This window comes from Petaurus breviceps, unplaced genomic scaffold (genome assembly GCF_028583685.1).
Source record: "Petaurus breviceps papuanus isolate PSGF00001 unplaced genomic scaffold, PetGlider_PUasm1.0 156, whole genome shotgun sequence".
Lineage (NCBI taxonomy): Eukaryota > Metazoa > Chordata > Mammalia > Diprotodontia > Petauridae > Petaurus > Petaurus breviceps.
In genome coordinates, this window is record NW_027185720.1 from 2,015,643 (window position 1) to 2,036,906 (window position 21,264).

Consider the following 21,264-nt stretch of genomic DNA (forward strand, 5'->3'; position numbering starts at 1 on the left):
ACAGTTAGGCGGCACAGTGAATAGAGCACCGGCCCTGGAGTCAGGAGGACCTGAGTTCAAATCCAGCCTCAGACACCCAACACTTACTAGCTGTGTGACCTTGGGCAAGTCACTTAACCCCAACTGCCCCTCCAAAAAAAAAGTAGCAAAATGAGACAGTCTCAACTGTCAAAGAGCTTAAAAATCAATGACTATATTGTGCTCTAACACACTGATGCCCTTCTGAACATTTGAGATATACAGGGCAATTTGTGTCTATATGGCCCCAGATTGCTCTAGTTTTTTTTTTAAAGCAATTGGGGTTAAGTAACTTGCTCAAGGTTACATGGCCAGTTATTTCTGGGTGTGGGGCTGAGTATCTGTGCCCCGATTTGAGCCAGGTCATCCCAACACTGGAGCCGGTGCTCTTACACGCTGAGCCACCTGGCCGCCCCTAAGCAATTGGGGTTAAGTAACTTGCTCAAGGTTACATGGCCAGGTGTTTCTGGGTGGGTGCTAAGTGTCTGAGCCCAGTGTTCGATCTCCAGGTCATTCCAACACTGGAGCCAGTGCTCTTACTCACTGTGCTACCTGGCCGCCCCTGATTGCTCTAGTTTTAAAGACCTTGTGTCTGCTTTTTTGAGTTTTTCTTGTTTTCTATATGTTTATCAGTGTGCCTATCAGATATCTAGGTGATACAGTGGATAGAGTTCTAAACTTGGAGTCAGGAAGATCTGAGTTCAAAAGCTGCCTCAGATACTTACTAGCTGTATGACTATGGGTAAGTCACTTAACCTCTGACTACCTCAGTTTTTTCATCTGTAAAATGGGAATAATATTGTTATCTACTATAGGTTATAGGTTTGCTGGAAAGGTCAAATGAGATAACATATAAAGCATATTGCGAGTCCTAAAATCCTATATGAACACTAGTTATTATTTCTGTTATCTTTGTTACTTATACCTTCACTTGCTTCTCTAATTCACAGTGGGTAGAAGTCAAATATCTACGTTCTTTAGCATTTCATGTAAAGAAAGAGTAATTTAGTGCTAAGAGAAGATCTGAGGTTCTGTCCTTCCAGAAAAGTATATAAATTTAAAGGAAAAGACAATAATGTCTATTTTGCTTCCCCAGAGGCTTGCTTTCTGGTTCTCTCTGCTAAATTCTAGATAAGGGAGGTGTCACCATATGTATCACCTGGGAAGGAATATAGACTCTATGCACAATTGTGATTTCACGGGGGTCCCAGTGAGGAACTCTACCTTTCTAGGTCAGTATCTTCTCTGCAGCTGAGTCTCAGAAAGAGACTCAAAATCAAACCCCTTTTCCCAACAATGCCTAAAGATTATATTTTTGAAGGAACAACTTTTCAAAAGTGAGAGGAGAGAAAAGGACCAACTATATTATTTATTTCTATGTTACTGTTTTTCATTCATTCATACTTGAATTTAACATATTACTTTCTGCCTAGGGCTATTCTAAGTACCAAGAGGGAAGAGAAAGACATAGAAAGCAGTCTCTGCCTTCAGGATTCTGCAATCTAGCAAACCAGTTCAGCTGAGTGAGGAAGATCTGAGTTCCAATTCTGTCTCAGGGACTATTAATTTCTGTGCCCTCAGTTTCCTCATCTGTAAAATGGGGGATAATAATAGCACCTTTTTCACAGAGTTGCAAGGATCAAATGAGATAATAATCATGAAATGCTTATTACATAACAAGCATTAGGTAAATGTTACCTATTAGCTTTTTGTGTAAGATGAAGTTTAGGAAAGGCTTTGTATACATTCTTCTACTGGGGTTTGGACGGAAGCAGGCAGAGAGGAGAACTCTCCAAGGGGCATCTGAATGTTGTTATTGTCCCAGCAAGTACTCCCAGAAGAAGTTACATATCTCTTTACGTGGACACTTTGTTGTGTAATTCACAGTCTCTGTTATATCTCCCCAAACATGGTACTCGGGTGTTGACTAGATCATTGGGTATTTTGCTAAGTGCAATCTACCTTGTGTGGTCATATCCATTTCCCCTAAATCTCTGGGTCCCCCCTTTTGAGTAGGTCACTTTTCAGTTAGGCTGATAATGAACTACCAAGTAATGATCTGAAGATGGCAGCATTGGGTGATCTATTTCATTTTCTTGTTTAAACATACAGAACGTCACTTAACGCATGCCTGTGATTATAGTAAAGCACTACAAAAGCAGATTGTTCAATTAGGACTCTTCATCTCCATCTCCCCTTCACCGAATTTCTGTAAGTGATTCTGCCTCCCCCCTTTCTTCCTTCCATCCCACATGGAATAGAAAAAAAATCACAAAAAACTCAAGAATCTGGGAATGTTCAGAACTAAATGAGGAGAGGGGGCCTCTTTAAGTCAGGCATTCTTCCTAATCTCATTAGAAGTCCAATATTAGAGATGGTCTTTTGGCCATCCTTGGGCTTTGCAAGGTGCAGAGTTTTTGAAAACCTGAAGGTTATTCCTTCTGCAGTGCTATTACTGGAGGTAACTTGGTGTAATAGACAAAGAGCTTCCCTCAAAGCCAGGAAGTTCTGAGTTCAAGTCTTGCCCATGACATATACTGACTGTGATTCTAGGCAAATCATTTCACCTGTCTAGTACTCTAGTCAACTTTCTGAGACTCAGCTGCAGAGAAGATACTGACCTAGAAAGGTAGAGTTCCTCACTGGGACCCCCGTGAAATCACAATTGTGCATAGAGTCTATATTCCTTCCCAGGTGATACCAAAAGAAAGAAGTATCTGAAATAAAGAGGGTTTGGGGGGAAAAGAAGTCCTTTAAAATATCACTCACTCAGCCTAGAATCTTAGGACTGAAAGGGATGGCAGCAATCATCTCATTTAGCTCTTCCCTCTGTTTTTCAGCTGGACAGAATAGGTATAAGTCTAAATCTGGACAAAATTTTGAGCATCAGCAATTTTAGTTTGCCCTCCCCCTTAATTGGCCCGTCTGTGAGACTCTGAAGTCTGGGCTTTTATTGGCAGCAGAGATAGAGATGTCAGAATGTGGCATGTTCTAGCAAGATAATCATATACATTTTACTGACTCATTAACTTCAGGTACTGTTTATTACTGGAATTTTAATATCTCCCTTCATCAGTTAGCATCCGTGGAACTTGCAAATAGAGACTTTTTTTGGCAAAATATCTACTTCTCAAAGGAGGGAGGGTCCAGGAAGATGTTGAGGGGTCTGCTGGGCATGGGAAACAGCAGGAGAGGTGCTGAAGGAAAAAGCAGATAAGAAATCAGCAGATGGAGTGAGGGGTGGAAGGTCACAGTTGCTGGAATGCCTCCCAGAACAGGTATGGGTCCAGGAACCTTTTTGAGAGATGGACGGGAAGTCATATGGTATCTATTTCCCGAGACACTGGCCTACTTATAGAAACTCAGAGACCAAAAGTATTGTGGGTGATACATTTGATGCTGAATCTTGATTCACTTTGAGTGCTGACCTTTTGAGACTTGCCCCTGACTAACAGGTATGCAGGCATGACTTAAAATGAAGATGAAGTTTTAAATGTGTTTGAAGGTCTCAGTGGGCATTTTCAACCAGATTTCCTCTAAGAAGACTGTTTTGATTTGGATCATGAAGCATGCCATTTGGCTCCGTTCCTGTCTTTGTACTTTGTAACATGCCAGCTCTTTTGTAGGACAGACCCAGGGCTGGTTCTGGGCCATAGGATGCTGTGTGTTTAAAAAAATTTTTCATAGCACATTTTTCCTTCATAGTAATCACAAAGAGGCAGTCTGGCATAGTAGACAGTGACCTGGGCTTGGAGACAAGATGACCTGTGTTTAAATTCTGCCTTGGATGCTTATTAGTCATCAGCAAGTTACTCAGTCTCTATGTATATCCAATAAATAGCTTGTTTAGGATTTAGAGTACTGAATTTGGAGTCAGAGGACCAGGGTTCCAATCTCAGTCTTGCCATTTGTTATCTGTGTGTCCCTGAGTGGGCCTTGGTTTATTTACCTGTAAAATGGGGAGATTAGGTTAAATCACAGCTAAGACTCTTTCTAACTTTAGCTCTATGATTCCATGTTTTAGATGGGGTTGAGATCTGCTTTGGTGGAAAGAGAGGTTCTAAACTCAGAAGTTCCTGTGGTGACAAAATCAATGAAAAGGCATTTATTAAGCATGTACTATTTGCTAGGGGCACCTAGGTGTCTGTATGATTCTGTGTTTTAGATAGGGTTGAGATCTGCTTTAGTGGAGTGGTTCTACACTCTGAAGTCCCTTACTGACAAAATTAAAAAAACGAAAAGGGATTTATTCAGTACATGTGCCATGGCACCTAGGAGATGCAGTGGATAGAGTGTTGGACTTGGAGTCAGGAAGACTCATCTTCCTGAGTTCAAATCCAGCCTCCTAGCTGGATTGTATGATCTTGGGCAAGTCACTTAACTCTGTTTGCCTCAGTATCCTCATCAGTAAAATGAGCTGGTATCTCATACTCTAGTATCTTTGTCGAGAAAACCCCAAAATGTGGTCACGAAGAGTCAGACACAACTGAAAACAATGTGCCAAGCCCTGTGATAAGTTCTGGGGATACAAATAGGAATTCTATGTAACCCTTGTTCTCAAAGAGCTTACACTCTTAATTGGGAGAGATAATACATATAAGTTAGACTATAGGGCTGATGGAAAGTCCCCAAAGTCTAAGGTCATCAAGGAATGTGGAATGAATGACAAGACCCAAGGGGCATTGGGGTACGTCAGAAGTTCAAGTTGCAATGACTGTGGGATGTTATGGGTGTAGAAGCAGGGTAATATGGTAAGAAATCCTTTTACAGAAAGCATCACCTAAAAGAGGGTATTTGGGCATGGCCTAAGTTATGTAAGGGAGGGGAATGTGATTTCTCCCCCCCCCCACTTCCTTTAATCTGAATGATGTGTCATGTGATTTAACCACCGATCAAATGATTTCAAAGTGGTAATGAGGTATTAAACTAACTGTAAAACTGTGGCCGCACACAGGTATCCCTGTACAGAGTATGAAAAATTGAGTTGGAAGGCAACAAAGTAATTGACCGAGCAAAAACTTTAGTCACATTTGAGGACTTTTAGTTTGGAACTTAAAAAAACCCCCACAAAAATTAAATTAAAAAGAAAGAAAAACAAAATAAAAAATACTTAAACCTCATATTGTAGGTTCTGGAGTGTTTTGGGGACGAGACCCTGAAGAGGAAGAGGAGATGATTCATCTCCACATCCCAACCCACTGGTCATGAGCAGTGACTTACCCAGAGGCAGAGGCCTTAAACTACAGTGAGAGAGTTTGAGGCACATTTGAGGGGGCAGAGATGCACATTTCAGATAGACAGAGATACAGAAAAGCAATTACTCTAGAGAATTGGAAGTATTGAGCATTGCAGTGCCTAGCAGAAGAAAAAAGAACTGATTAGGGACTGAAGAGTAGGTTAACCTTGACAATTGAGAGCCAATTTGTGTAGAGTTGCAGACCTTGGGATCCCAATTGAGCGCTATTTTGTTGTCCCTGTTGCTTTGCTTGTTCATCCTTCATTCTCGAAGGAGACCGATGACATCAGGAGGGTATTGTCTTCTCTTGTAAGTGAATGGATTTAATTGAGGCAGAGATGTGCAAAGTCAACCTCATTCTCTCCTCCAGAGTCATCAAACTCCAGTGGCAACGCATAAGTCCAGATTATCGGCAATGGGATGCAGTGGGAGACCCCGACCTTTGGAAGCGAAGGTTCTTCCCTGGTCTCAGTTTGTCTAAGGCAGCCCTCATTCAGTAATTAAATGCTAGGGCAGAACTGAGACAAAAGATGTCCTAGTTTGCCTTCCCAAGAGAATCGCTTTGGGAGGGGAAGATCCTCAGAGTTTCTGTAAACTTTCCAGTGGCAATATTGCACAAAAGGAAGCTGTGTGAGGCCTTTATGGAGAGAAAAGTCTTCTAGGCTCTGAATCATCAAGAATTCTAAGTCGGCTTTGGCACACTTGTATCATGTATCTGTTCTTTACTATTATACCAAGTTTGAGCCCATTCTTTCCTTAGATGCTATGTATATTTGTGTGAGAGTATAAACCAGTAAGTTTATGGGGAAAACATGTTTTATAGCTACTATTTTTTATGCTGCTATCCTGGAAAATCTCTTTGCTAAAAACTAATTTTGACTAATTGTTAGTGGGGGGCATACTGGCAAGGGTGCTTGGTGTGCTGACACACCGGTATTACCCATAGAACCCAAGGTAGCAGTCACCCTCGGGAAACCCAAACTATAAATATGAGTACAAGTCGAGAGAATATCCCAGAAGGACTCTTCCATTGGAAATAAACCTTAAGCTCCTTCAGGATCCAGCCTGGGGCTTCATGTTCTAGGCCATATTTGGTTGGCAATCATTCTTGTCATGTCATTTTGATTAGGAGAATGAAATATTCAAAAATAAACTAAGGGTCAATTAACTTGCATGTTAATTAGAATGTGGAGCAAGTTACTAATAGTTGGAAATAATTATTCTTTCCCTTTATCTCAGGAATTTTTAAATACCTCTCTTTGCCAATACATTTAGCACTATCTATCATTACTAGGGCAGGACCCGGCTAATTCCATGTAGTGTTTACATTTCAAAGTCACCACTTCTCATTTCTCTCTCTGAGCAAAAGTATAACTGTTTATACACTTTCAGCAGTAATTCTAGCTTATTTAGGGTGAACCATGATCTCATTAATGGATTACTTTTCCAAACCAGCAGGGCTAATTTTGGATTTCTTTAACATTCATTCAATCAACACACAGTTGTTAAGTGCCTACTATGTTATGGTGAAACTCCCTTTTCCTTGCATTTCTGGCAATTATTCAAAATTTAGGCTGCTGATAAAGCCTTCTGAATCAAGAAGGTCCTAAATTTTCTTGGTTCATAGAATCCTTCACATATCAGTTTTTTTTAATGGCATTTCTAGGCAAAAAAGAAATGCCTAAACATTTATTTATTTAGTAGTTAGATCTAAGCAACTTACTAAGTATTTATGAATTGCCATCTAAGAAGCAGTTTGAAATAGAAATTATAAATTGAAAAAAAAACTTTAAGAAATTCATTCTTATTAACAATAATTACTTACTAATGGGATGTATGTACCTCTTGGGCAATTCACAGCTCCTCATACCTTGGAATCGTATTGGACTCTGCCACCCTCATTTCCTGTTCCACATTGATTTTCATACCTTACTTTTTTTTTTAATCATAGCAACTACCCAAAACCTAGTCTCCCAATGATATTATGTAGAGAGATCTAATGTTGAAACTATGAACTACCTCAAACTACCAGTTGGCACAATATCCAACAGATGTTGTGATGTTATTGTCTTTTCCTGGGGTGGTGTCTCTGACTTAGGCGCCCCAAGAGTGCTGTGGATAGAACATAGTTTGGCAACTGATCCTAATAGACCTTTAAAGTCCTTTTCCAGCCCTAAATTTGCAAACCTGTGATCTTTCTTCCCCCTCTTCCTCTCATTCTTCCCCTTTCTTCCATCTCTCTTCTTCTCCCCCATTTTCCTCCTCTTCCCTCTCCTCCCCCTTTCCTTTTTCCTCATCCTCTTCCTCCTCTTCCTCCTCATTTTCCTCTTCCCTCTCTTCCTTTTCCTCCTCCTCTTCTTTCTCCTCTTTTTCCTGTTCCTCCTCTTCCTCCTTCTTCTCTTTTCTTCTTGCCCTCCTCTTCTTCCTCCTTCTCTTTTCTTCTTGCCCTCCTCTTCTTCCTCCTTCTCTTTTCTTCTTGCCCTCTTCTTCCTTTTCCTCCTCCTTTTCCCTCCTCCTCTTCTTCTTTCTCCTTCTTCTTTCTCTTCTCTTTTCCCTCCTTTTTCTTCTCTTGTCTGACTGTATGAGTAGAAATAAAAATCATAATCTAGAAAGTATGGTTATCAATAAACATGTTGGTGTTGCTTTCTTATTGTTGAATCACCATAGTAAATTAGATGTGCTACAAGTCTCATGAACTTATTCAGGCTGCTTGCTAAATTCCATGCTACCTTTTATTTCACTGTTATTGAGAGGACAAGACTAATGTTTACCTTATGGGTTAATTGAATTATGGGCAATTTTTCTCTCTGCATGTAGTTATTACATTACAGGAGAAATCATATGATCACAGTGAGGTTCAATGTGGAGAATAATGAGCTTCTATTCTTATTATCTTTGATAACGTAAGGAGCTAAAGCTCTTATAGGCCTTAACCTGAACTGTAATTAGTAATTTCAATGCCTAGTAATGTTTGGAACAAAGTGAAATCCACTCTCAAATCAACAGTAATCGGGGAGCCTCAGATTTAGTCTAATAATCCTGTGATACTGGGCCACATGGGGGAGACCCTGAGACATCATGAGGTCATTTTTGGAGAGCCTGTCATCTCAACTGAAGCAGCTTCTGCACTGGACCAGGGAGAAAATCTGGTGTGAAGCTGCTGGTGGACAGTATGGAGAGCAAGTATTGCATTCAATAGATTCCAAGTTGATTTAATTATTCTTAACTTGTTTCTATGCTGCTGAAGGAGTGACAGGATCATCAAAATGTAATAAAATTAAAAATCGCATAATCTTTAAAAATTATTGTTAAATTTTTTGTGTCCCCTAAATTTTCATGCCATGGGTTAAAGTTCCAGTTGACTCACACTAGGTTTAGCTCTGTGTGTCACTCCTAAATCTCGGGAATGGTTAGGCATCAGGAAAGTAGACTCTTGAAGTTCTTTTCATTCAAACTGATTTAAAAGAACATGGAAATATTAAATAAACACTGCCTAGTGGGTGTCATTTTGCTATGTTGAAATGCTTTCTATTCAAATTCAATTGATTTTTTTCTCTGTATGCTTTTTTTCCCCCAGTGTTATTTCTTTACTATTGAGTTTGGACTCTGCAAACAAGAAGGCCAACTTCGAGCCTATGGGGCAGGACTCCTTTCTTCCATTGGAGAATTAAAGGTATATGTCTGTGCATACAAATGTCCTACCCAGGAAGTTGGTTCAAGGTCATGGAAAATATCGATTTGTCTGCCTGAGCATTCATACTTGCAAATATCCCTTAAATATTTAATGCCAAAGACTTACCACCTTAGATATGGGTGCTGACCTAACTTTTTACACTTTGGAAAATGGGGCATGCATTTATGTGTGACACAGACAGATTAGTAATAATGGGCAGCAATCAACAGAAAGACCAAATGTGTTTGTGTTTGTAATTTTTAGGTTAAAAAACAACCAACTGTAACAAGCTAGTTTACTAAAGTAAAATATGTGCAGTTTCCCAGATGGTAGCCTCAAAAAAGGTTATCTTTAAATTTGCATACACATAATAGGGGCTTCTAAAATGTGATTCATGGGGCGGCTAGGTGGCGCAGTGAGTAGGGCACCAGCCCTGGAGTCAGGAGGACCTAAGTTCAAATCTGGCCTCAGACAGTTAACACACACACAAAAATGTAGCTGTGTGACCTTGGGCAAGTCACTTAACTCCAATTGCCCTCCCCCCCAAAATAATAAAAATAAAAAAGATTAAATAATAAAATTAAATTCAACAAGCATTTATTAAGTGTCTACTCCATGTAAGGCACTGGGCAAGACAAGGGAGATGTGATGAGAAAAATGAAATCATTCCTGTCCTCAAGGAACTTATGTTCTACTGGGTAGAATGCAACCTGTACAGAAGCATTTGTATTTACACATGTGAATACAAAGCATACAGAACAGGATAGAGATGGGACCCATGATTTTGCTGGAATAGTGAGCTCCCAATGAGGAGCTTCTACCAAGGTTTTTGTTCATCTGTGTCCAATTCTTTGTGTCCCCAGTTGGGGTTTTCTTAGCAAAGATCCTGGAATGGTTTGCCATTTTCTTCTCTAGTTCATTTTACAGATAAGGAACTGAGGTAAACAGGGTGAAGTGACTTACCTAGGGCCACACAGCTAGTAATTGTCTGAGGCTGAATTTGAGTTCATATCTTCCTGATTCCAGGCTTAGCACTTTGCCACCTATTTATCTCATAGGGAGCTCCCAGCAAGGAAATTCCTTCTATCAATAAAGAGTGCTGTTTTCTTTGAAATTCATAGTCTTTTTTTTTGTGGGGGGGCAATCAGGGTTAAGTGACTTGCCCAAGGTCGTAAAGCTAGTAAGTATCTGAGACTGGATTTGAATTCAGGTCCTCCTAACTCCAAGGCTGCTGCTCTATCCACTGTGCCATCTAGCTGCCCCTTGAAATTCATAGTCTTAGAGATTTGACTTGGAGAAATTCACAGTTTTAGAGAGTTGACTTCAAAGGTTAAGTGACTTGCCCAAGGTCATGCTGCCAGTACCTGTCAGAGATATTGATCCCTCCAGGATCAGCTTTCTAACCACTAAGCGACATTGCCTCTCCATATACATAGACATACGCAAAATGGCACAAAGTAATTTTATGAGGGAGATACTGCTACTAATTTTGAACCTTTCCCCAACTATTTAATCAGTTAGCATATAATTGGGATACAATACTAAAAATTCACTTTATGTAATGATTTGAAGATGGCAAAGTTTTCCTTAAGAAACCTTTGTCTGTAGGGTAACTTTTCTCCATTTTATAGTTGAAATCAGCTGATACTTGATTTAACATACAGAAAATGCCACTTATTGAGAAATTTGGGGAAATGGGGTTTTCTTGTTCATTGAATATTCTGATTAATTTAGAGTTGTTCTCTAAACCCAGATGTGTGCTGGGGGTAGCTCATACTGGCTCATGAAGTGGATTGTTAAAATTTCAGTATAAGCATTTACACCTCAGAAATCAGTAACTGCTACAAATCAAGGCTTGACTTGTTGTTTGGTTGATTGTCTAGACTTAAAAAATGATTGAGAAAATGTTAATAAATATTAATAGTACTGTTAAACTTAAAAGTATGTCATGCATACTTTTTTTCTCCCAAAGATTAAACATTTACCAGTACATCTAACTATACCATACATGGATTACTTAATTTCCAAATTAGAGTAGAGGGAAGCATCCATAACAACAATATTCATATTTATTTTTCATTTTCAAGTTTGCAAAGTGGTTGACACATAGTAGACACTTAATTATTGATGCTTGTTGGCTGACTCACAATAATCCTGTGTTCCCATTTGACAGATAAGGAAATTGAAAATAACTCATCCACAGTCCCACAGTTAGGAAGCTTCAGAACTGGACCTCTGACTCTTGTCTTCTTACTCTTAGGGGATTAAGGTTAGCAACCCCTTGAAAGGCATTCATAAATAGATTTTAGGTACCCAATGAAACTGTAGAGAGAGAGCGAAAGAGAAAAAGAAATAAACTCTAAGTTCTAAACTCTAACTGAAATTGATCATTTCCTTCCATTATGAATTTTTCAAAACCCATTATTCTGAGAAGGGATCCATAGGCTTCACAAGACCACCTTTTATGTATGTGGCATAAAAAATGTAAGAACCCTTGCACTAAGACCAATGTTCTTTCCACTATATCATGCCGTCTCATAATCTGTGTTCAAAGACGCTTCATGGTCATGTAAAGATCTCAGTGTTACTATTAGGAGGATCATTTCTCATCATATAGTATTATGAAACAAAATTCAGCATATATAAGTGGTAGAGTCTATTAAAAATTATCTTTCATTGTTCTCTTGCTTGGACCTTGTAGCTTCACTGGGATGCTGTGGAAACAGAACTAGGCATGCAGTTGGAAGACATGGGTTTGGATTCCTCTTTGCCAATGTAATTCAGTTGTGTCTGACTCTCCTCATTTGATTCTGGAGTGGTTTGCCATTCCCTTCTCCAGTTCATTTTACAGATGAGGCAAACAGGGTTAAGTGACTTGCCCAGGGTCCCACAGCTAGTAAGTGTCTGAGACTGGATTTGAACTCATGAAGATGAGTCTTCCTGACTCTAGTTCCCTTAAGGTGTTATTATTACCCACATTTTATATTTCAGATGCTTGAGTAATTTCTCAGTCATGTTCAGCTTGCCATGGCCTCATTTGGGGTTGTCTTGACAAAGATAATGGTGTGGTTTGCCATTTCTTCTTCCAGCTCACTTTACAGATGACAAACTGAGGCAAACAGGTTAAGTGACTTGCCTAGGGTCATACAGTTAGTAAATATCTGACTCGATTTGAATTCAGTTCTTCCTGATTCCAGTGCTCTATCCACTGTACAACCTGCCTACCCCTCTACTATTAATTCCTCACAATTTCTTATTTTGAAGAGACAGTATAGAGAGTGTGGTGCTTAGAATGAAGAAAACATGGGTTCAGATCCCAGCTCTGATCCCTTATTGGTTCTGTGACTCTGGATGAGTCCCTTAACTAATCTGAGCCTCAGTTTCCTTATTTTGAAAATGTAACCAATTATTCCTATATTACCTACCTCCCGGGATGGTTGAAAGCCTCAAATGAGATAATATGTGCAGTCTACACCACAAACTTAAAAGTTCTCTTTAAATGTCACCTATTATTATCTTGTACTGATTTGTGCTTTGTTTGTTTTTGGCTTGTATTTGTATTCCCAAAGCAAAGTGCTGACACATTAGCACTTACAAAATGCCTGTTGATTTGTTGTTGACTCAGACAAGTCTCTCAAGCCCCTGTGTCCTAATTTCCTCATTTGTGAAATGGGAATAATAACACCCATTCATAGAGTTATTGCAAAGATCTAATGAGATAAGGTATGTACATTGCTTTGCAAACTACTGTACATATTACTTATTGTTTTATTCATTACTTATTCTTTGCAAGTTAAAATAAAAAAGATTAGTCAAGACCCATTATAATGTGGAAATAGGGGGAAAAATTCAATAAATGAGAGGGAAGAAGAGAAACGTTTCTATAGCACCTACTATGTGTTAGGCACTATGTTAAGCACTTTCATAATTATTATCTCATTTCATCTTCAAGACAACACTGCAAAGTAGGTGCTGTTATTATACCCATTTAATAGTTGAGGAAACTGAGGCAAACAGCGATTGTGACTTGCCTAGGGTCAATAGCTGGTAAACGTCAGGCTGGATTTGAACTCAGGTCTTCCTGATTCCAGCCCCAGATCTCTATCCACTGGGCCACCTAGCTTCCTCTAAATGCCCTCATATTAATGTTTACTTAAAAATTGTATCTCCCACTTTCAAATCTTCACATGTAACTCTTGTATTGGAGGCTGTCACGAGATAATATTTCCAGTATACTTGGAGCTTCGTTTTCTCTGTCTTAAAATTTTCTTAAAAAGGGAATTCGGGCAATATCAGCCCCTGCCACCACCCAGCATATTAACATCAACTCTCTTTGCAAGTACATATTTAATAATATTGAAGAAGTTGTCGAAAAAGATAAAGAAAAAAAACCCATCTTTGGAAACAAAATGGAACCCTTGGATGGTCAGCAGAAACCTTCCAGGGAGCAATTCTTTGTCCAAGATGGGTACACAGCACATAACACATAATGAACATAGAATAAGCTTGTTAACTCATTATAAACCCTGGGCACTTACTGTGATACTCCCTTTTTCTTTCTCTCTAATTCTATGGAGGTCTTGGCAGTTGGTTGGGTGACTCAACTGGAGTTGGCCTTCTGCCCTCTGCTGGCATTGACTCCAGTGGTAGATCTTACAGTCCCCTGTTGCTCTTAGCAAGTGGTATCAGATGTCGAGGGTTGTCCCTCATGACGTTACTTTCTGTCCTGCTTCCTTTTGAAACTCTCCATAGTCCCCAACAGGCAGTCATCAGATTATCTCTCTCCTTCTGTCTCTCTCCCTTCCTTCTGTATTTTATCATTTCTCTCTACAGAACCCTGCCCCACCCCGCTTCCCCCTTAGTCCCCACAAGTGTATGTCTCTTTTATTCATTCCCATTGTCCTTTGACCGGTCAATATTGGTCTTTGCCTTTGCTGGGGTCTTTTTATTTGGTGGGAGTCAGGGTTCTCCCAATGGTATATTGCAGCTGTGGTGATATTAGAGTTGACCACAGGCTTACTGATGCTTTTTCCCTTTCATCATCAGGCATAGTTGCCTAACTTCATCCACCTAAAAGCTTACACAGGAATGTAACCCTTTTCACTCTCCAACATCAGGAGAGTCACTGTCTCCAACTCTAGATTCAGATATGGCAACTACATACCTTTTTATAACAATCATGGGATAATAGATTCAGACCTGGGAGGGACTTTAGAGCCCATTAAGTAGAATTCCCACTTTTACAGATAAGGAAACTAAGGCAGAGAGGTTAAATGACTTGTCTAGGGTCACTGAGCTAGTAAGTACCAAGATTTGAACTGAGGACAATCAATTATTCCATAAGTACTTATGTTCATATGGGTTATTTGTACCCAACCTGTGGTAGAGCATTTCGAGTTCATATTGTTCTGATCAGCCAAGTTGGACACACTGTAACCTGACTCCAACATAGTGCAGTCATTTCAGTCCCCTTCATGAACAAAGTACAACCACCTATGTACTCATTAAGCTCCTACTATGATCCTAACACGTTATGCTGAAGTGCTGGAGATACAAGTACAAAAAATTGAAATGACCCATAACCTCAACAAACTTATTACTTGAATTCACGAGACAACAAGCACACAGAAAAACAAATATAGCATAAATATAAAGTTAATGAATACACATACACACACACATATAAAGTTGTTCCATATAAGATAGTCTGGGAGAGGGCATTTGTAGTTGAGGTAGAGTGGGAGGGAAAATCATTCCAGAGTTAGGTCTTAAAGGAGGAAAGAAATTCTAGAAGGTAGAGATAAGGGATAAATTCTTGACAAAGGGGATGGCTAGCAAAAAGACGTGAAGATGGGAAGTGAAGGGTCAGGAATGAAGAGCGGAGAAAGGGCCAGTTTGGCTAGAAGGCAGAGAGAGTGTGGGAAGGAGCTTAATGTCCAGTGAGGCTGGAAAGATAGCTTGGGGCCAAGGTATATGGTGCTTTAAAAGCTAAATTTATATTTTATTTCATAATTTATATTTCATCCTGGAGCTAATTGGAAGTCACTAGAGTTGTTTGAATAGGGGTGTCATGATCAGATTGGCAGATCTTCCAAGTGCCAAGCCCACCTCTCTACCCATGGCACTGATTGTCTGTTAGGCATCTATCTTACTGTTTGGTTTCATCACTTTGGGGCATTTTGATTCTTCCTCTCTCAGAACTTCAAGGACTTTCTAATCTCCCTGATGATGCATTTCTACAATTCAGAAAAACATCAGAAGCAACAATGAACCCAGATGGAGATTAGATACTTTGAGTAGGTTGTGGCCTGCTGTGCTGACCCCTCAGTGGATTAAGGATGCTAAAATAATTCCCTGTCAGTCACCTATGCTACTTTTTTTTTAAGCAATTGGGGTTAAGTAACTTGCTCAAGGTTACACGGCCAGTTATTTCTGGGTGTGGTGCTAAGTATCTGAGCCTGGATTCGATCCCAGGTCATCTCAACTCTGGGGCCAGTGCTATTACTCACTGAGCCACCTGGCCACCCCTCCTATGCTACTTTTAGCCTGTACACATTCTTGCCTTTCAAGAGAAAATATTTCATGCTCCTCCAACTGTAAGTTACCAATGCCAGTAGCCTTACATTGGTTTGGTACAGTTGCTTTAAGTCCTACACAGTTGTTTACCTTAGAATTAGCACATTTTTAATGCATGCTTTCAGAGGCTTACTCTCCCAGCAGCTCTGATGGAGCTCTTCAGAGATGCTGAGGTACTTGCAAGTAGAATATATAGTCAGGGGGATAACCTCTATTTTTTTCTTCTTTTTGACAATACTTATTTTTCCTTTGAAAAGATAAACCAAATAAATATGGAAAAGCTCGTAAAGGCACGTATAAATCTGGGCATTGCAAAGGTTGAAATTGGGGCAACTCACACAGATTACATAGATTCTATGAAATGCTTTTAAAGATCCTAAATGTTTGCACAGAGTGCCATCCTCTCTGTTGATGCTGGTAGAATGGACTGAGTGATTAAGAAAATCCTTCAAAAGTGGACTTTGCCCAGAGGCCCTTTGTTTTACATCAGCAGGATGGGGAGGGGGATAGAACCTGTTTTTTTATTGAACTCCCAGATGAGGGGATTCCATCTGCTAATTCAGGTTGATATATTCTCCTAAATTACAGGCATACAGAGTCTCCTAGAGCCGTGCTGTCTAACTAGAACAGAAATGGGAGCCACGAAATAATACATGACTTCCTTATGCAGGTCATATGTTGACTTAGAAAAACACATGTTAACATCATCTATGTTTTATTGTATTTTCGTATATTTTGTTGAATATTTCTCAATTCCTTTTGAATCTGGTTTGGGCTGCACTTAGGATTGTTGTTTGACAACTTTGGCCTAGAGCACCGAGAAGTTAAATTATTTGTTTCAGCATCATACAGCTAACAGACATCAGAGGTACACTTTGAAACCGGGTCTTCTTGATCTAAAGATCAACTCTATCTATTGTGCCATGTTGTCTCTGTCAGTATTATTGTTAATGACCCACAATGTCCACACAGAAATCCAGTGGCAGCCTGTTATGAGTTGAGGGGAAAACAAGCTAGATTTGGTGCCAGAGGGTCTGGAGTCAAATCTCACCTGAATAATTAGGAATTCACAACCCAAGAAGTACCCTGGGAGCAGTCTTCTGTACCTGTACGGATCCAGAGATACACTTTAGGATGCAACTTTACTGTAAAAATAATTTTAATTCAGATCCGTGCATCTTTAGGAAATGTCCTATTTTAAATAACTAGCACCACACATTTCTTATTTGGTTATTATAAGTGTTTCAGCATGCTGCTTTCAATCTCCATTATGAAATCAACAGCAATAGTCAGTCAAGCATTTATGAAGGGCCCACTGTGTGTCAAGCACCATACTAAGTGCTGGGAATAAAAAGAAAAGGGAATAAAAGAAAATAAAAAACAAAAACCAGTTTCTATTCTCCAGGAGCTCACAAACAAATGGGGGACACAACATGCAAAAAACAATATGCAAGCAAGCTGTATATACAGGATCAATTGGACATAATCAACGGAAGGAGGAAATTAGCATTAAGGGAGAGCAGGAAAGGTTTCTTGCAGAGTAGTGGTGTCAAACTCAAGTAGAAATGGGGGCCATTAATCTGTACAGAAGGATCTCAGCGGGGCTGCCTGGGGACTTTATTTTAAAGTGTGTTATCCTTGTTTTATGGCAGATTTATTTATTTTGTTAAATATTTCCCAATTAGGTTTTAATCTAGTTCTTGCCACATCAAGGAGGGGCTTTATGTCTGACACCTCTGAGAAGGTGGGAATTTTGATGGGATTTGAAGGAAGGAAGGGATACCTGCAGGCAGACAGGAAGATAATTCCAAGTGTGGGGGACAGCCAATGAGAATGCCTGAGTCGGGAGATGGGAGTGTCTGGCGATGAGCGCCAAGGATAGTGTAACAGGATTGTGGTCAATCAGTCAACAAGCACTTACGAAGCGCCTACTGTGTACCTGGCACTGAGCCCGGCGTCTGTCCTCCAGGAGCTCTCACATGATAATGGCAGGGTGGGAGAGAAATCACAAGTGGTTGGTTGGTTGGTTGTTCTCAAAGAGAACCAAAGTGACATCACTCTGTTGCCCCAAGGCCAGATCCCGACCTCTCCTCAATCTTATCTTTATTTCCTAGTTTTCTATCCCAGTGCTGGTTTCAGGATGATGTGATGATATATTGGGGTAGCATGTATATTCTGTATTGTAGCAGCTAGGTGGGGGTAGTAGATGGAGTACCAAGAGCAAAGTCAGAAAGACATCTTCCTGAATTCAAATCTACTCTCAAACTAGCTGTGTGACCCTAGGCAAGTCACTTCACCCTGTTTGCCTCAGTTTCCTCATCTGTAAAATGAGCTGGAGAAGGAAATGGCAAAACCATTCCAGGATCTTTGCCAAGAAAACCCCAAATAGGGTCATGAAGAGTTGGACGTGACTTGAAGTGGGATTCAGGGAGGGTGAAGTTCAAATCCTACTTCAGATAGTTAATAGCAATGTAACCTTGGGCAAGGCCACATTTCTTTCAGGCTCAGTTTTCTCATCTGTAAAATGGAGATAATAATAACATCTATCTCACAAGCTTATTCTATCAAATGAGATTATATATGTAATGCACTTTTGCCAGATTTAAAGTGTTATTTGTAAATGTTATCTACTACTATTTGTAATCCATTCCTGGCTTTGGTCCTCAAACAGCCCAGATAGACCCAAAATTTAGATAGCTGGGACCAGATATAGGAGGTTCTGATGGAATAGATTTTTTTTAAAGCAATTGGGGTTAAGTAACTTGCTCAAGGTTACATAGCCAGTTTTTCTTGCATGGGTGTTAAGTATCTGAGGCCGGAACCGATCCTGGGTCCTCCCAACTCCAGGCCGGTGCTCTTACTCACTGCGCCACCTAGCTGCCCCTGAATAGATTTTTAAAGTCCAGTTTGAAAGCTCATCTTTCCCTAAATTCTCACAGTGTTTCATTTCCTGGTTTTACCTTCAGCTACCTGAAGGCAGTAACCATGTCGAATACTTGTTAGAGACAGAATTCCCAGCAGATGAATTATCTGGCTGACCTGTGAGGGGTTGGATCTTTCCAGGGATGACTTAGGCTTCATAGGGTGAGATTTACATAGAATAGATGCCCAAGTCACAGTTGCCGACTAATTAATTGCCTGAATCACACTTTGGTCCCCTATAAGGGTTAATCTATCCAAAAAATGAGTCATCTCCTCTCTCCTGGTGAGCACTAGCTTTGGACCTTCTTAAGGTCAGGGACTGATTCTTTGAGAAGTTTGGCATAGCACTGCTCCACAGAGGTCACTGAAATGTTAAATATCTAAATATGTAAGCTCTTATTATCAGGGTTTGTCAGACCTGAAGACTCATCATGCTTTTTCCTTAATATTAATTTTTTTTTTGTTTTGTTAATTTATTTTAGTTTTCAACATTCATTTCCACAATAAGCTTTAATTAAAAAAAACAATATCCTTGCATAATGAGTTTCATCATATCGTCTTTACTAGGACTGTTTATAAATTATGTGCAATCAGGTGGCGTAGCAGAGAGAGTGCCTGGCCCAGAGTCAGGAAGACCTGGGTGTAAATCTGTAATGTAAATCTAGGTGGTTGTGTGACCCTGGAACAAGTCACTCAACCCTCTTTGCCTCAGTATCCTCCTCTGTAGAATGAGCTGGAGAAGGAATTGGCAAACCACTGCAGTATCTTTGCCAAGAAAACTCCAAATGGGGTCATGAATGGTCAGACAGGATCAAAATGACTGAACAGCAGCTTCAAAAAGAAGAGGCCGAGAGGGCCCACTGAGGTCATTCCTTGCCATGGGTACAGTTGGAATTAGGATTCTTGGCTTCTCAGTTCCCAGGCCATGAACTCCTTCAATGTCTGCTTCTAATTCCTTTCTCTGAATCTCCATCTATCATAGAACCATTTCTATTTTAATTCACTCTTGCAAAATTTCTCAAAAATTGACTAAAATACATGTGTGTAGCAAAGATAGGACATTTAGCCAGTCAACAAGCATTTAGTAATTGTCAGCCAGCTACATGGCAGGCACTGTGCTAATTAATTGGTGGGGGGATACAGAGAAAGGCAAATGACAGCCCACGCTCTCAAGGAGCTCATGATTGACACAAATAATTATAATACAAATGTAAATATAAAGCAAATTATACTGATATGTAACAGATTGGAAGGAGTTCAGAGGCAATATAGCATAGCACTGAGAAAGCTGACCTTGGCATCAAGATGACTTGTGGTCGAGTCCTGACTCAGACACATACTTGCTGTGTGACCTTGGACTTCTTGCTGTTCTTCCAAGAAAAGACTTTCTCTCTAGACTTAGAGATTTTTTCACTGTCAGACCCCCATGCTTGGAATTCTCTTTTTCTTCATCTCTCTCTTTCCTGTTTTCCCCGGCTTCCTTAAAGTGCCAGCTAAAATCCCACCTTCCACAAGAAGATAACTTTCTCTGTATTGAGTAGTTCCAATTTACCCAGGGGTATGCTGGTAAATTTTTTTTTTTTTAAGCAATAGGGGTTAAGTAACTTGCTCAAGGTTACACGGCCAGTTGTTTCTGGGTGTGGTGCTGAGTATTTGAGGCCGGATTTGATCCAGGTCATCCCGACACTGGAGCCGGTGCTCTTACTCGCTGAGCCACCTGGCCACCCCTAAGCAATTGGGGTTAAGTAACTTGCTCAAGGTTACACGGCCAGGTGTTTCTGGGTGGGTGCTAAGTGTCTGAGCCCGGGATTCGATCTCCAGGTCGTTCTGACACTGGAGCTGGTGCTCTTACTCGCTGTGCTACCTGGCCGCCCCATGCTGGTAAATTTTTAAACTACTGGCTCTCCAGGAAAAAAAAAATGCACCCATATCAACTCAATTTTAGGTTTATTATACATCATTTTAATTTTCTCCATTCTTTTATTTTCAAGGGGGGAAGGTAAGGCAATTGGGGTTAAGTGACTTGCCCAAGGTCACACAGCTAGTAAGTGTCAAGTGTCTGAGACTGGATTTGAACTCAGGTCCTCCTGACTCAGAGCCGGTGCTCTATTCACTGTGCCACCTAGCTGTCCCTCTTCATTATTTTCTTAAGTGTAGAAATCAACAAAACAATAAATCAAGACATGATTTGTAAAATTTTTTAAAATTTCTGAAGTATAAATGTTCACACTGAAAATTTAACAATTGTCAGTTTCCAGCACACCCCTACATTTCTTTATCTCTTTCTATGTAGTTTTCAAGTTGTCTTCCCTATTAGATTGTAAGTTCCTCAAGACCAGAGTGTCTTTTGTCTTTTTTAGAATCCTTAGCACTTAGCCCAAGGCAGCAGGTGCTTAATAAATGCTTACTGTTGACAGATCAAGCGACTTTGCAGGACGCATCATGTTCTACCATAATACAAACACTTCCCATTCAGAGTGAGTGAGAAACAGATTTGGAGACAGTATCTTAAGCTTGTATTTAGTAACTGCCTGAAGGATAGAATTATTCTCTATCCCCCTTTGACCCAAACAGCTTGCTTAAGTAGATAAAACTGTCGGCATCATTTATAAACCTTTAAAGGAGCATTGATCCCATCACTGCCCAGTTTGACAACTGGGACAGAAATGATATGTCAAGTTTAGTTGGCAGAAAATATATTTTATAGTAGGTTTAAAAATATACATATCTATTTTTTTTCTCTCATGGGAAAACTTGTATTTGCGGGCCTGTTGCTCATATATATATATATAAGTATATGTATCAATAAAAATTTAAGTGCTGAGTATATATGTACATA

The 21,264-nt window shown here is 39.9% G+C and overlaps 1 protein-coding gene across 2 annotated transcripts in view; it reads left to right on the forward strand.

The window, feature by feature from the left end:
* Positions 1-21,264, forward strand: part of TPH2 (tryptophan hydroxylase 2) — a 137,032-nt gene that overhangs the window by 104,815 nt on the left and 10,953 nt on the right. For both annotated transcript variants that reach the window (XM_069082169.1, XM_069082170.1), the window contains exon 9: positions 8,832-8,927. In XM_069082169.1, coding sequence (XP_068938270.1) covers positions 8,832-8,927 — 96 coding nt within the window. The remainder of the gene's footprint in view (positions 1-8,831; positions 8,928-21,264) is intronic.